This window comes from Anabrus simplex, chromosome 3, assembly GCF_040414725.1.
Source record: "Anabrus simplex isolate iqAnaSimp1 chromosome 3, ASM4041472v1, whole genome shotgun sequence".
In the NCBI taxonomy this organism is placed as follows: Eukaryota; Metazoa; Arthropoda; class Insecta; order Orthoptera; family Tettigoniidae; genus Anabrus; species Anabrus simplex.
In genome coordinates, this window is record NC_090267.1 from 329,564,009 (window position 1) to 329,579,863 (window position 15,855).

Below are 15,855 nucleotides of genomic sequence, written 5' to 3' on the forward strand. Positions count from 1 at the left end.
GTCTTGATGTGGGTAAAAACTGGGGAAGTACAAGGAAAGGGGGAAAATGTATTACGAACACAGGACAAAGATAAAAGGAGGAAAAAGATCCAACAGAATAAGTACTGGAAGGGCTGAAAAATCGAGGGGGGAGTCGAGGAAAAAATACGACAATGTTATCTTTGGAAGGGTTGGTATTAAACACAGACGAAATAAAAGCTTCAGTATACGTATAGTTGAGAGAAGAACAAAGTGGTCTATACTGGCATATAGCTTCACAGTTATTCATGAAGTCAGAATGTAGGATCACAACCCATTTGGATTTGATGGCAATTAAAACACAGGATCTGGATATAGTTCCACGATCAGCCCTGAATAAAGAACTCCTTAGAGAGTGGGATTTCAGAAGCTAATACAGAAACTGTGGACCAAGTTTCACTGAAGGCAATGATGTTGAAAGCTGCTAATTCTTGAAATTGATGATCTTATTGTTTGTAGGTCTGATATTTTGTAGTACACAGAGAACTGATTAGTTGTTGTGGGTCCAGGGTTTATTTGTACATCACCTAACAACAATAATGGTGTTATTAAGAACCTTAATGGAGAACAGAGCGTATGACAGTTTATTTTCAATGAATCGTGGGTCGATGTTGGAACTGTAAGAGAACATGCCAGATTAGCCATCAGTAAGGATGGAAAATAAAAACTTACAAACAGCAGTTAACCTATTTCTTATTTGCTTTAAGTCGCACCAACACAGATAGGTCTTTTGGTGATGATGGAACAGGAAGGAGCTAGGGTGGGAAGGAATCGATTGCGGCCTTGATCGAGGTACAGCCCCAACATTTGCATGGTGTGTAAATGGGGAAACCATGGAAAACCATATTCAGGGCTGCCGACAGTGGGGTTCAAGCCCACTATTTCTGGAATATAAGCTGACAGCTACATGACCCAAACCGTGCACTCACTCACTTGGTCAGTCTCTTGCCAGTGAATGGACGAAGAAAGTTTTCAAGTTCTACTGTATACCTGTGGGCCAGTCCTGTAGCATGGGTAAGCTGGTCACAATTGAATCAGTGATGCAGAAGCACAAACTCACTGATTTCACCATTATATCACCACAGATTAACCGAGCAAAGTGGCAGCGTGTGATAACGTCCTACAGTTATGGAGCCAAGCTCTGCATTCAGGAGAAGAGATGTTTTGAACCCCATCATTGGCTGTTCTGAGAATGGTTTTTTAAGGTTTCCCATTTTTTTTACTTTCAGGCAAATGCTGGGGCAGTTCGTTTTCATAGGCCATAGCAGATTTCTTCCACCTCGTTACCCAATTTAATTCACCATAACTTATTTGATTTACATTAGCTTCGCATTTGATGATGGTGTCAGGAAGGGCATCCAGCTGTAAAACCATGCCATACAAGAAAATGGGACTAAGGGGTAGATATCTATCATCACAGATTCAACTCACTATACTCCACATCATCACTAAATTTCCTGTAAGAAACTCCAATGCAATAGAATTGCTTGATTTTTCATACATACTACTAAAATAGCACAGAGGATACCCACACAGAGACTTTCACTCACCACCAGTGATTTAGTTGGAACAAAATATTTACAGGAACTCACCTTATTAATTCAGCAATTTCCAAATGGACTCGTGTTGGGTGACAAAATCAGCGGCCTCATGTTTCCGACAAGTTGTTTCATGAGGTGAACGTCTCCCATTTCGTAGCCATAACTTGAGATATGGTTGTGGGTTAAATATATGCACAGGAGGTCCAACGTTGCTTATGAAAATGAGTCCGCTTGATCTTGCAACCAGTAGCATATTTGTCTTTTTGGTGTGGATCTCATTCATGGTACTGAAAGCTCTTTCAGCTTCTGCTGAAGAGATGAGAATGGTCTCTATAGTCTTAATTAAAGGCAACTGGTATTTCCTTGGTCTCGGCATACTTTCTAAAATCATTAATGTACCTCCTCTTGTCTGTCATGTGGAAAAAGTCACAAAGGTTTCCAACACTCTCATCACCATATTAGATATCCCAAGTAGAAGTGGAGGGCCAATTACTTTTGTACAGTACCTTTGAATCACTGATGACTTTTGTCATTCTCTCATGTCTCTGCTGACTAGAACTGGAACCATTTTCCATAAGCCTGTTATTTAAATTGCTCACAAGACTTCTGAAAAACTGCTTTCTGTCAATTTTTACAACTTTCTTAGAATCATGTAATCCTATGTTTCTTAACTTTTTGTTTTCTGATGCTTTAAGGACTGTTCTGTAGTATTCTCTAGAAGCTGAGTTACACATTGATTCATAGACTTTTATAGAGCACTTGATTGCATTTTCAATCTCTGTCAGACTTGTCTCTCTTTTCTGCAACTCTAATGAAAAGTTAGCTACCTGTAACTCAACAAGAGCATCATACATAATTACAATATGTTCTAGGAATTCTACACATGATAACACATTTTCTAGACCTTTAAATTTTGCCCTTTATTCAGAGTCTCTCTGGTGGTCATTTTTGGCCTCACTAAAATGTTTTACTAGTGCACTATAGTTTTCCCAGACAGCTTTTACAGTTCTCTGGCTTTATGCTACCCATCTTATTGTAGATATTTTCCCAATCTTCTTAACTCTTTGTTCCAGTGAAGCAGAACAAATGTTGAGTTCCCTTGATATTTTGGTGGGGGAGGGGGGCATGCTGTATAAAGAATACAATTTGTCAAAGAAAGAATGGAAATGGTTAACACCTGCAACTTCATTTCTTGTATCAGAAACGGCCAACTCCAAGCGATGGTTGAAACAGTGCCAGGTTACTATATCTGGAAATAACTTTAAAAACTGTGCTCCAACTATATTTTTTCTACCTAATATTACAGAGGCCCCATCACATGCTAGACCAAGTAAATGTTCTGCCAGAAGTTTTCATTCATCCCATATGAAGAAAGATTCTTCAATATCTCTTGAGCAATAACATCTGCTGTAGTTGATTCAAGTTCTATCAAGTCCCAGGGAAAGGAAACAACTTCAGAATTATCTGAAAGAGCATATCTTGAACATATTACTAAAACAGATTTTACACTTACTGTTGTTGATTCGTCAATCATAATACTGATTCTCCTCTGATTTTCTGTTATAGATTTTGCTGTTTTATTCCTCATTTCCTGTGAAATGTGTTCAATATTATTAGCACAACTTAAATTTGTGTGAAGAACTCATCCCACATCTAAACCATTTAATTGTTGAAGTTCAGGATAAACCTGTAGGTCTACGAAGGGTCTATTTCTTTTTGCAATTGAGTATGCTGTTTGAAATACTCGAACGGTGGTTTCTAGGTGTTTGACATTCATAGTATTCAAGCAATTTTGAAATATTTTTTTAATAAATTCTGATTTTTGTAACATAGCTTTTTGTGATATTCTGAATTTTTGTGCTCAAATATTTTTTTTTCCGAAGGCTTGCTTGTTGTTGATTAATATTATTTCCGTTGGGATGAACCTTTCATTCTTCCTACACTTTTATTAGCTTAAGTCCTGCCCCTTTAGAAACTCAAAATCATAATTTACTTTCCTCTTTACATATATTGCAACCTAAATTTTTATTTTCTGCAAATAACCACTTGTTCTCTGACAAAAAATAAGGGTACCGAGACTCGTTCCAACAGTCTGGATAATCTTGTTTTCGGTAGCTGGGTCCTTGAATTTCACAATCGATGGTAGGTGTAGAACCATAACCTAGATTCTCACTTGAATCTGCATCACACGTTTCGAAAACATTTAACACAGGCTCTGTCTTTATACTCACGTCTTTAATGAAACTAATGTTCTCGGAACTACATTCAGTTTCGTTTTTTACTTGAGCCATTACACACCTTTTTAGTATTCTTTGATTCTTTATCTTCATTTCCAGCACTTTTTCTGAACCCAGCCACTTCAGTAAACTCATGGTCACATTCACAACTCACTTTCATTGCCACTAGAAAACTTGGAAGGTACTACGGGGCTATTGATATTCATTAACTGCAGAGATAATCCATAATATCTGCTTCACAGCAAGACATTGAGCAAAACATAAAATAAAACTTGGTTTCACAAAAACATAACGAGTGGAAGAAAGCTGCTGTGCTCAGTTCTCGCTCTCCGAATCCAATAGCAGTGTAGAGAACCAGAAAAGGTTCGATATTAGTCCGCTAGAGTACACCCATGACGTTTCAGCGCTATGTATAGATTATAAGATGTTCTTACTGAATGTAAAAATGTTATGTCATTCTAAAGCGGGAAAAAAATTTCCGGAACGGCGTTCCGGTCCAACTAAACCACTGCTCGCCACCATCTTGGAAATGTTATTGAGAAAGGCTGATCAAAATCAGTCTAAAGTGCTTTATTAGGTAACCTATCTACTATTAAAGTAGCGACGTCACTATCATTCTTTGTTGAAATACTGATGATGAATATATGGCCTTTCCATGCCACTGCAAGATGAACACCTCAAGATATTCTCAAATTGGCTAATGTAAGAGCATAATATCTGTACAGGTTTCATCAAATTTATTCTGATGCCAGAAGTTTCATTAGGTAGGGGTTCCATATATTACAACATTTTTCTAAGTTTTAAATTATTTTATTTACTTATTTAGTAGATCTTGGATTTGTACATAGTTCTTTATTAAAAACAATTCATCTGTAACAGAAAATAATTTCAAAACATATACAAAAACATGCAATAAATAAACTGATTTTTTTCTGTTGTAGATAAATTGATGATCAGTATTTTATCTTAGACACTGGTGTTTCATTATAAAAATAAGGGAACTGATGTGGATCTTTTACAGTAAGAAATAACAATATTGCGAAATTTCTGTACTAAGAAAAGATAATGCAGATGTGTACATTCATCTGTGAAAACTTAAAGTTGCAAAACAAATTACTGGATGACTTGTTACAATCCATACAGGAAGACTTCAACATTAGGGTTGGTAATTCTATGCAAGCGCATATTTTGCTGATTGTACCCCTGGGGTAGCATAATCTGTAAATAAAAGAAGATGAATAGTTAAGTTTCAAATGCCTTGGCGAGCCTGTAGTTCATACTTAAAACCCTGCACTGTATATCATATTTTCTTGAACACTGATCAATTCATTTGCAATAACATTTTGCTCTTTTTGCTGCATGTAAGACATCCTGTCTGTTAACTAGAGCTCAGGTTTTTATGATGCATCATATTTGTATCCTAGTCTACTTTTACAAACGTAAACATTTCTAGCTTTTGTGAACATGATGACATGGTTTTTAAAATAAAAAATAAATGTGCATTTTACTCTATTTTATCATTAGGGCCTATTTGACCAAATACATGATTTAACAGCATATTTTTGGACATAGGTATTATAATAGTTTTAGCTGGTCTCCAAGTATTATTCACATATTTGTGCCAATAATAATAATAATAATAATAATAATAATAATAATAATAACTACAATGTACGAGATTTCTACAGGGAATTCGGAGGACAAGTCCGTGGGTACGCTCCTCAAAACCTGGCTTTCAAAAGATCAGATGGAAAACTTGCACTCAGTAATCAGGATAATTGTCAAGAATTAGCACTTTACTTCGCTGATCTCCTCAACTGTCCAGAGCCCCTCACAAGATTCCCTCAAGAACCCCCAAGGCACACTTTCCCAGAATCTCCACCACCGACAGAGGAAGAAATCCGCGGCCACATCTTCAAACTTAAAAACAATAGGACCTCCGGAGAAGATGGCATCAATGCGGAACTTCTGAAAAATCTTGGACCTAACTCCCTCAAGGAGCTCACTCAAATCATTACAGATATCTGGCAATCGGAAGAATTACCTCAGGACTGGAAGTGCGCCCTCATCCACCCATTACACAAAAAGGGAGATAAGACTGACGTAAATAATTACAGGGGCATTTCTCTTCTCCAAGTGACTTACAAAATTCTTTCAGCTTGCCTTTTGAAGAGAACGCAAGAACAACTTGAACAAAGTATTGGCGAATATCAAGCAGGCTTCCGCCCTGGTCGCTCGTGCGCAGAACAAATATTCAACTTGAAGACAACACTTAAATACAAAGCATTGAGGAACAAACCGGTCATCTGCATTTTTGTTGACTTTAGGAAAGCGTACGACTCGGTTGATCGACAGTCTCTCTTCGTTGTTCTTGAGGAACTGGGACTTGATTCTAAGACCCTCAACCTCATCAAGGCAACACTCACTGACACTATCTCCAAAGTTAAATTCATGGGGGAGATCTCTGAACCATTCCCGATTAAAACTGGCGTCCGACAAGGTGACGGCTTATCTCCGCTTCTTTTCAACCTCGTCCTAGACAAAGTCATCCGCAAGTGGGAAAAGGTATTGAAAGATATGGGATACTGGCGCCCCATACGACTAGGACGACCCAAAGACGGTATTGAGATATCATGCCTCGCTTTTGCAGATGACCTGGCCATACTTACAGATGATGTATTCACAGCCGTTAAACAAATTGAAACCCTTAGCGAATGTGCTGGAAAGGTTGGCCTACAAATTTCCTTTGAAAAGACTAAGTTCTTCTGCTCAAAATTTGACATCCAAAATTTGAACACGACACATGGGCAAATCAACCGAGTACCACACTTCAAGTACTTGGGAGAAATACTTGAACCAACGGGAGGCGAGAAGGCTGCCCAGAAAATTCGCCTACAAAAATTTCGGAAAGCCTACGGTAGGGTTCACAACATATACAATAAAAAGTGCTTGTCCCGCCATGCAAAGATCAGACACTATAATACAGTAATAAAGCCCGAAGTCTTATATGCCAGCGAGACCCTTACACTGAACGGGAAAGGTGACCTAGAAAACATTTTACCGAGCTCGATAGCTGCAGTCGCTTAAGTGCGTCCAGTATCCAGTATTCGGGAGATCGTGGGTTCGAGTCCCACTGTCGGCAGCCCTGAAGATGGTTTTCCGTGGTTTCCCATTTTCACACCAGGCAAATGCTGGGGCTGTACCTTAATTAAGGCCACGGCCGCTTCCTTCCCACTCCTAGCCCCTTCCTGCCTCATCGTCGCCATAAGACCTATCTGTGTCGGCGCGACGTAAAACAAATAACAAAAAAAAAAAAAAAAAGAAAACATTTTAAAAGAAGAAAGAAGAATCCTGAGGAAAATTCTCGGCCCCCGAAAAACAGAAGATGGATATAGAATGAGGTCACGCAAAGAGACAGAAGAGCATTCCAACATTGCAGCAGACATCCGCAAAAGACGTCTGAAATTCTATGGGCACGTCCACAGATTGCCGGCAAGTAGACTGACACACAAGATTCTCACTTACATAGAACATCTAAAGACATTCCATGGGTACTAGAAGTGAAGAAGGATCTGGAAAAAGCCCAGATAAACCCAAATGACACCGCGGACAGAAACCTTTATAGGAAAAAAATTAATGGATGGAAAGTGCAACCAGAGAACGAAGTGAAAAAGAAGACTGGAGCAAAGTGGACAGAAGAACGAAAAAGGATCCACGGAGAAAGGATGAGAGCTGTTTGGCAACTCAGAAAACAGAATCGTTAGAGCTTTGCGTGATCCATTGGGTCCATACGCACATAATAATAATAATAATAATAATAATAATAATAATAATAATAATAATAATAATAATAATAATAATAATAATTTATTGCAGCCAAAGTGGCCATAAAATGTACATAATTAAATGTACATAACTATAAATACTGACTGTCACATTTTTCAGAAGTTTATAACCAACATCTTCTGATTTGTACAAGTTAAGATTTGATATTTTGACATAACATACTTGCACAGAGTTGTCGTCTAGTTCATGGCAAGGTGAATTTCTGCATAGCTTGTGGTGATGTCTATGGACGGCCAGTGACATTAAAAATGGCAGAGCGTCTGGTTCGTACCTGTCCAGGTCTGGTTCATCATTGTCTCCGTCATATAAAATTCTTCCCAGATGCCTTCTCTTCTTTTTCTTTTCTCATCTATTGCCTCTTACCATTTGGGAGTGTAAAGAAGGTTAAGTTTCATTCTGAGATCTCCTATCAAGGAGGTCTCTTGGGCTTGCACATACGCCAGCCTGGAGAGAGTGTGTTTAGACACTCCTAGTGTAACCTCCAAGAAGGCGAGCCTTGACACTCTCTAGAGTATGGAAGTCGTTCATGCAGTTTGTCCCAGGTTAGTTCCAGTCCATACGAAAAAATTGGGACAATCTTTGGGAGGAAGATGATGTTGGTGAAATTACGCTTGAGGAAGTAGAAAGGATGGCAAATAAATTCCATTGTCATAAAGCAGCAGGAATAGATGAAATTAAACCTGAAATGGTGAAGTATAGTGGGAAGGTAGGGATGAAATGGCATGGAGTGTTGGTAAGGTATCTTCAGATTGGACAAAAGCAGTATCGGCACCTGTCTATAAGCAAGGGAACAGGAAGGATTGCAACAACTATTGAGATATCTCACTGATTAGTATACCAGGCAAAGTATTCACTGGCATCTTGGAAGGGAGGGTGCGATCAGTGATTGAGAGGAAGTTGGATGGAAACCAGTGTGGTTTCAGACCACAGAGGGGCTGTCAGGATCAGATCTTCAGTATGTACCAGGTAACTGAAAAATGTTACGAGATGAATAGACAGTTGTGTTTATGTTTCGTAGATTTAGAGAAAGCATATGACAGGGTACCGAGGGAAAAGATGTTTGCCATACTGGGGGACTGTGGAATTAAGGGTAGGTCATTAAAATCAATTAAAGGGATTTATGTTGACAATTGGGCTGCAGTGAGAGATATATATCCCTAATGGAAAACATTTTCATATTCATTCTGTCCTGACTTTCACATCTTTTAATATTCTCCTCTCATATTTAAAAACGGTAGATATAGTTTTAACTGTACCCATGGATTCACAACGTAAAATGATGTCATGCGGGAAAAAGTCTTATCTAGTGTTTCCATATGCCTGTTGGATAGTTTTTATTCGTGCACTAAGTAGTATGTTTTCTCGCTGAACACATTCTTTTTCCTTGTCCCCTGCATAAATGTCTTAATGAGGTTTTGCTGTACTAAACAAAATGGTGTAAATTTGGTTATACCTAAAAATATTTTCAGGTATATTCCTTTGACTCCCTCTATTTCTTCCAAATCTTGCTTTGTACAATAGTCCCAAATAAATGTCAATCCATAAGCGACTATTGGTGTTATTTTAATCTTGAATAATACTCTTGCTCTTTCCAATGAAATCTGATTAAAGTGTTTAATATTGTTTATCGTTATGATTCCTGCTACGGATTTCTCAAACCCCACTGTCGGCAGCCCAGAAGATGTTTTTCCGTAGTTTTCCACTTTCACACAACGGCCACTTCCTCCCAACTTCTAGCCCTTTCCTATCCTATTGTCACCATAAGACCTATCTGCGTCGATGCAATGTAAAGCCAATTGTAAAACAAAAACAAAAAACTCTCTCTTTGATATGTTCCGTGAACTTTTTTTTTGAGACTGCATGGTTACTCCTGGGTATTTATATTCATCAACTGTGGTGATATTTCTGTCAACATATTTAAGTTTCCCTGCTTGAAATTGTGAAATTATCATACAGTAGCCTCCCTTTAGTTCGGCCATCTCAGGACCAGACCCTTTGCCAGACTAAAAGACAATATTTAGCTTAAGTGAAGTACAGTACGTAAATAAAGAACCAATTACAAGGTAAGTAGTACTGATGTGTCTCTACCAAGTGTACTCACCCAAAATGAGTTGATGTTATCTTTATTATGTCTTCATACGCAACTGAAGTTTCACTCCCAATGAGAGATAAAAACTTGTGATGGAAAATTAAATGCAGAAAAACATATTATAAAAACTCAGAATTTAATTTGTGAAGGTACACCGACAGACTGTACACCGACAGACTGTCGTAAACAAAAAGAACTCACATTGCAGTATAGTACCGTGCCAAAAGCTCTGCTCTGCTTTTTCTGTTTATTGTGTTAATTGCTTTTTTAGAAGCAATATCATGCCACTTCTTTATAAACATTACACCAACTGCTGTGGCTTCTGTCTGCAGCCTATTGTACAGCTGCTCTTTTCCCAGTGTGACTCATTTTTCCCTCTTCATTTTCTTCTTCATCAACTTCTTCTACTTCTTTATCCTGCCGAATAACAGCTTGCACAATTTTTTCGTGAGGGAAGCATAACTCGAGGACAGGTGCTGGCCGGACTTCCCAGCAGCTGGACTAACCAAAGCCGAATTAGAGGCTAGAGAGAGTTATACTTTTAATTTTATTTATTTTCAATTGATTTTTCCTCCGACCATTTTGTTAATCTGTTCAAGGATTCCTGTAATTTGTTGTGATATTGTGATAATAAGATCCTGTTGTCTGCATATAATAACATCTTGGCTTGATCTGAGATGCAGGCCTGAGAACTATATGATGTGTTCTCACATTACAATAATGGGCTGATGTTGTAATATATTGATTAGCTTTTATATATATATATATCTTATTGATTACTTTCAAATAGATATCCTGCTCAATTAATCACATTCTGTACATGTATGGAAAATGAATAACATATTGTCTAAATAAAATTATAATGTAATAAGAAAAATATATTATAACATGGGATGAATGTCAATTCTTTTTTTTAAAAGTTAAATATAGGCAAAAGGGCAAAATTTAAATCGTTGTACTGAAAATTTGAAATCTGTTAAAATGAAATGTTTTAATGCACAATAAACAGTGAAAAGGGAAGTGGCCTAAATTTGCAATTCTGAATATTTTGTTATACTGGTATTCATTAAAGCAATATTTTACTGTATTATGTTTTTATGACTTATAATAAATAACCATTCTCTGCCATTCCGAAGGTCTCCTTCTCTGCCAAAGATGCCGTTAAGGTCTTCACCCGTAACCCTGGTCATGGGTTCAACGTTATACCCCGTGGTGCTGGGTCCCTGTCTGAACTTAGCCATCCTTTCACACCGGCCTACTGATGTGGAGGATGCCCACCCCCGCAGCGTGGATGCACCAGGCAAGAATTACTCAAGTGGAGAACAGGGAAGGTGATCCTCTCTCCCTTGAGCCGGGTTAATGGTTGCGTATGATGCCACAACCAGAGATGGCGGATGAGGCAACCCATCCTCCCTGGGGAAAATTAGAAGAGGACACCACTGCCTTGTGGAGAAGAGGGATCTTCAAAGGCTAAGGGAGTAAACCCCGAAAGAAAATCCTCACCTGTGTTAGGCTTAGCAAGTCAACAGTTGACTTTCAAACCTAAAACGAGCCTCGGATGGAAGAATATATTAAATACCGGACATGACAGTTCTTCTCGTACCATCCGAATTTATGATGGCCAAAAGCCTGATGCTCATCAGAGATACCAGAAGACACAAAACCCTCCCAAGAAAGAGCGACTGAAAATTGGTACACTTAATATCCTTACTCTCACCAACAAATATGAAGAACTTGTAGACCTTATGGAGAGGTATTGGGGTTTTAGTGAGACAAAATGGAAAGGATATGGGAAGAAGCCCTTGAGAAATGGATATGTGCTGTACTGGAGTGGGAACAATGATGAATCCAAAAATGGAGTTGGCTTCCTCCTTCATAAAGATATAGACACACAGACAGATGTCAAATATGTGAGTAATAGGATCATCCAGATGAGACTGTGTTGGTAATGCACATCAAACTCTCCTACAAGTATATGCACCACAGACAGGATGTACCACAGAAGAGAAAGAGCAATTCCTTATCAAACTTGAGGAACAAATAACAGAGGAGAACACGATCATTATGGGTGATCTGAATGCCCAAGTTGGTAAAGAAAGACTAGACTGTGAAAACATCGTTGGCCTACATGGCTATGGTAACAGAAACTCTGAAGGAGAGAAGCTGATTGATTTCTGTGTGCGAAACAACTTAATCATCCAGAACACATGGTATCAGAAGAGGGACAGCCATAAAATAACGAGATACAGCTGGGATGGAAAGCTCAAGACTATGATCGACTTCATCATCACTGATAGAAAAGTGGGTCAGTATGTTACAGATGTTAAAGTCATACCCAGCGAGTGCCTCGATAGCGACCATCAGCTATTAATTGCTTACCTAAAACATGTTCATGTGCCCAAAATTAAACAAAAGAAAATGCCAAAGATTAAGACATGGCTGTTGAAAGACATGGAGAAGAAAGGAAACTATGAAGCACGGATAACAGCTAAATTACCCAAAACTGAGAAAGGGGGAGTAGAAAAAGATTGGTCCTTATTAAAAGAAACCCTTGTAAAAGAAGCCACGGAAATTTATGGAAAAACAAGTGCCACACCAAAAGGGAAACACCTTGGTGGAATGACCGAGTGAAGACAGCAGTAAAAGATAGAAATATACTGAAAAAAAAATTAGACCTTGAAAAACAGAAAACAGATGATAGATAAAATTGAACATCTAGTACAGGAATACCGGAAAAAGAAACTAGCTGTAAAAAGACTGATCCAGGAAAAAAAGGAAAAGTGCTAGGATGACTTTACTAAAAGGTAGAGGAAGACTGTCCAGGAAGTCGGAAACTACTATACAAAATAGTAAACAGTAAAAGAAATGAAAATATAAACATCCTTGCACTGGAAACAGATGATGGTAGCTTAATACAAACAGAGGAAGGGATCAGGGATGAAATGAAGTACTTCAACATGCTGTTAAATGGAGATGGGGGCAACACCACCACCAATAATTGTAGTGTAGATGAAGCCAAAAGCAACAAATACCCATTAACATGGCTTGAGGTAGAAACAGCACTAAAGAGCATGCAAAATGGGAAGTCCCCAGGCTTTGATGATCTCAGCTCAGACATGTTAAAGGCAGCTGGAATACCAGGCTTGAATTGGCTATATAGAGTGTTATCAGTGATTTGAGAAAGTAAAATTCCAGAAGATTGGAATAAAGGAGTCATCATCCCGCTGTTCAAAAAGGGCAACCAATGGAAATGTGGAAATTACAAAGGCATCGTGCTGTTGTCACACTCACTGAAGCTGCTGGAAAAGATCATAGAAACAAGACTCAGGAAGAACAACCTGGGTTCAAGAAAGGTCGAAGTACTGTGGATCTTATCTTTGCAGTAAAGATGCTGACAGAAAAGTACTGGGAATACGGAAGAAATCTTGTGATTGCAGTTGTGGACATTGAAAAAGCATATGATAGTGTTCCTCAAAACAAAATATGCGAATGTCTGGAAGACCTAAAGGTGCTAAAGTACTTAATTGATGCTATACCAGAAGTGCTATAGCTGTGTCCAGATAGGCAACGGACAATCAAAATGGTTTGAAACAAAGAGAGGTGTCCAACAAGGAAGTGCTCTGTCACCACTCCTGTTCGTAATAGTAATGGACAAGGTCATCAAATCTATCAAGAAAATGGACAGTGAACCAAACGCCTTGGTATTTGCTGATGATGTGCTTTTATGGTGAGAGACAGAAGCTGAAGTTCAGAAGAAACTCAATGAATGGAACAACACATTCAAAAATTTTGGACTGAAGATGAGCAAAACAAAGACAGTGGAAATGACCATCAACAGGGAAGGAACAAGCTCAAATATATATCTGGAAGGAGCAAAAATCAAATCAGCTTCCCACTTCAAGTACCTCGGAAGCACAATATCGAAAGACAACACTGTTAGGCAGGAAATACTCAGCAGGACACAGAAAGCATTGAACTTCTACAGTCAAGTCAGGAATCTCCTCGGGGACTTCAAAATACCACAGAAAGCGAAAACAATCATGTACCACACTTACTTCATACCAATCCTCACGTACGTTTTAGAGACATGTTCCCTACTATACAAAGACTTCAGTAGAATCCAAGCAACTGAAATGAGATTCATTAGAACCATGAACCAAACAACCAGAAAGGACAAGATCAGAAATGAAGTGAATAGGAAAGTAGCTGGTATTGAGATTCGTATTATCAGTGTCATAAAGAAATGCAGACTTCAGTGGTATGGGCAAGTAATGAGAATGAACAGCGAAAGACCTGCCAGAAAATATTTCGACCTTAATCTCGTAGGAAGAAGACCACAGGGAAGACCAAGAAAACGTTAGATAGAGACTGTAAGATCAGATGTGGAGGAGAGAGGATACAAATGGGAGGATGTACTGGATCAAAAGATGTATGAAGACAGAAGGAGATGGCGAGTGCTTGTACACCACACCCGGGAAACTGGCGTTGGGAAATGATGATAATGATGATGATGAATAAATAACCAATTCTTTGATGCTACTTCTATCAGAGGGGAGTATTCATTTTTGTAATATTAGTCATAAGAAATAGTGTGAATGGCATACCAAGATCTATTATGGCAATACTGTTTGTCTTAATTTATTTTCTTACCCTATTTACTGTGTGAATAATTCCATTTGTTGCCATGATATCACACTGCTGCACTGTTGTGCTCCCAACGTGAATACGATCATCATGATCCCTCCTGACACCGACGGAACGACCACCCAAGGTCTCTACTCTGTTTATAAATGGCCATGAAGATATACCAACACCTGAGCAGCACAGCATCTCTGTAATGTAAAAAGAAAATACAAGTTTAAATACTAATTACTAAGAGCCATTTTCTGTGAAATAAGGGAATCTCTTGGCCTTAGTCAACCGTAATAAATTTGGTCTTTTGCATGGTGACCAGTACTACTAACTTGTGAATATTAACTAGATTAATGCCCAAATTCCTAATGTCTTACTCTTCCATCCCCTTATTTTTAACAATTAAGTTAGTGCCATTTCTATGACTGCTTGTAGGCTTACCAGGTAGAATATGTTGCTTGAGGATTCGAGCAGCCAGTTTATTATCTTCCAGCAAACGCTTGAGATCTTTTTCATCCAATTTCTTAAAGACTTCATCTGATGGAGCCAGCAAAGTATATGGAGCATTCTCTTTCAGCTCAGCCTCTAAATTAGCATTCTGTTAAGAATGAACAATTAAAATTCACCTTATATATTACAAATTGTAAATATGCAAGATATATATTCAAAGGTGATGGGTGCACAGCTAACTCTAACAAGGGACAGTTGCAGAGCTGTTGATGAGAATCTCTATGAAAGCACAGAATGCCAGCAAGTCCAAAGCAACATGTGCTAAATATTAAGATTCACAACTGCCCTTAGCTCTCAAACAAGGCTAAACATCTGGACAGTGTGCACCTACAAACTGCGCAGTTCATGAAAGAGCCACCCTCTAGAAATGCTGTAAAACCTGTTATGTAAACCTTTGGTAGTTACTGTGACAATCTGATTGTTGTGCGTTGTTTCGTGGAGTACACATTCATTTATTTAAACATCTTTAAATATGTGGTTCCACCTTGTCAATACTATTAACAATCTTTATTATGTTACTAATGGCCGTACATGTTTTGAGAACTCTGAATGTATTACAATGAAATTAGTTCATATATATTATGTTTGTTACAACATTATGCGTTCTCCACTGCAGGAGAATGAAACAATTTTAGAGTGATGCAAATCAATAGCTGCATATTTGTATGTATTTCTTGTGTACATGTCCCTTCCCATTTCCCAAACATATCAATATTGTAAATAGTTTATTCAATAATTGATTGTAAAGGCGACCCCCACCTCAGCTTCTGATCACTGCATCAGGAACTACAGGAAGTTTCAGAAATGGAAACAGTATTGATCTAAGGTGGAAGTTTTGTCAAGGCTCTCATAGACAACTCTGCAACTATCCCTTGTAAGGTCTGACTGGCTGAGAAAGAAAGAAAGAAAGAATTATTTACACCTAAAAGAAATAATATATTTTCATAAATTTTAGTAGACAGGTAATGTATTTTACCTAATG

At 38.2% G+C, this 15,855-nt stretch overlaps 1 protein-coding gene across 1 annotated transcript in view; it reads right to left on the reverse strand.

The window, feature by feature from the left end:
- Window positions 1-4,583: 4,583 nt before the first annotated feature.
- LOC136866323 (transforming growth factor-beta-induced protein ig-h3) overlaps window positions 4,584-15,855 on the reverse strand; it is a 105,497-nt gene continuing 94,225 nt past the window's right edge. The window contains exons 13-15 of the mRNA XM_067143174.2: window positions 14,805-14,961; window positions 14,382-14,563; window positions 4,584-5,014 (exon numbers count right to left, since the gene is read on the reverse strand). Coding sequence (XP_066999275.2) covers window positions 4,925-5,014; window positions 14,382-14,563; window positions 14,805-14,961 — 429 coding nt within the window. The 3' untranslated portion in view covers window positions 4,584-4,924. The remainder of the gene's footprint in view (window positions 5,015-14,381; window positions 14,564-14,804; window positions 14,962-15,855) is intronic.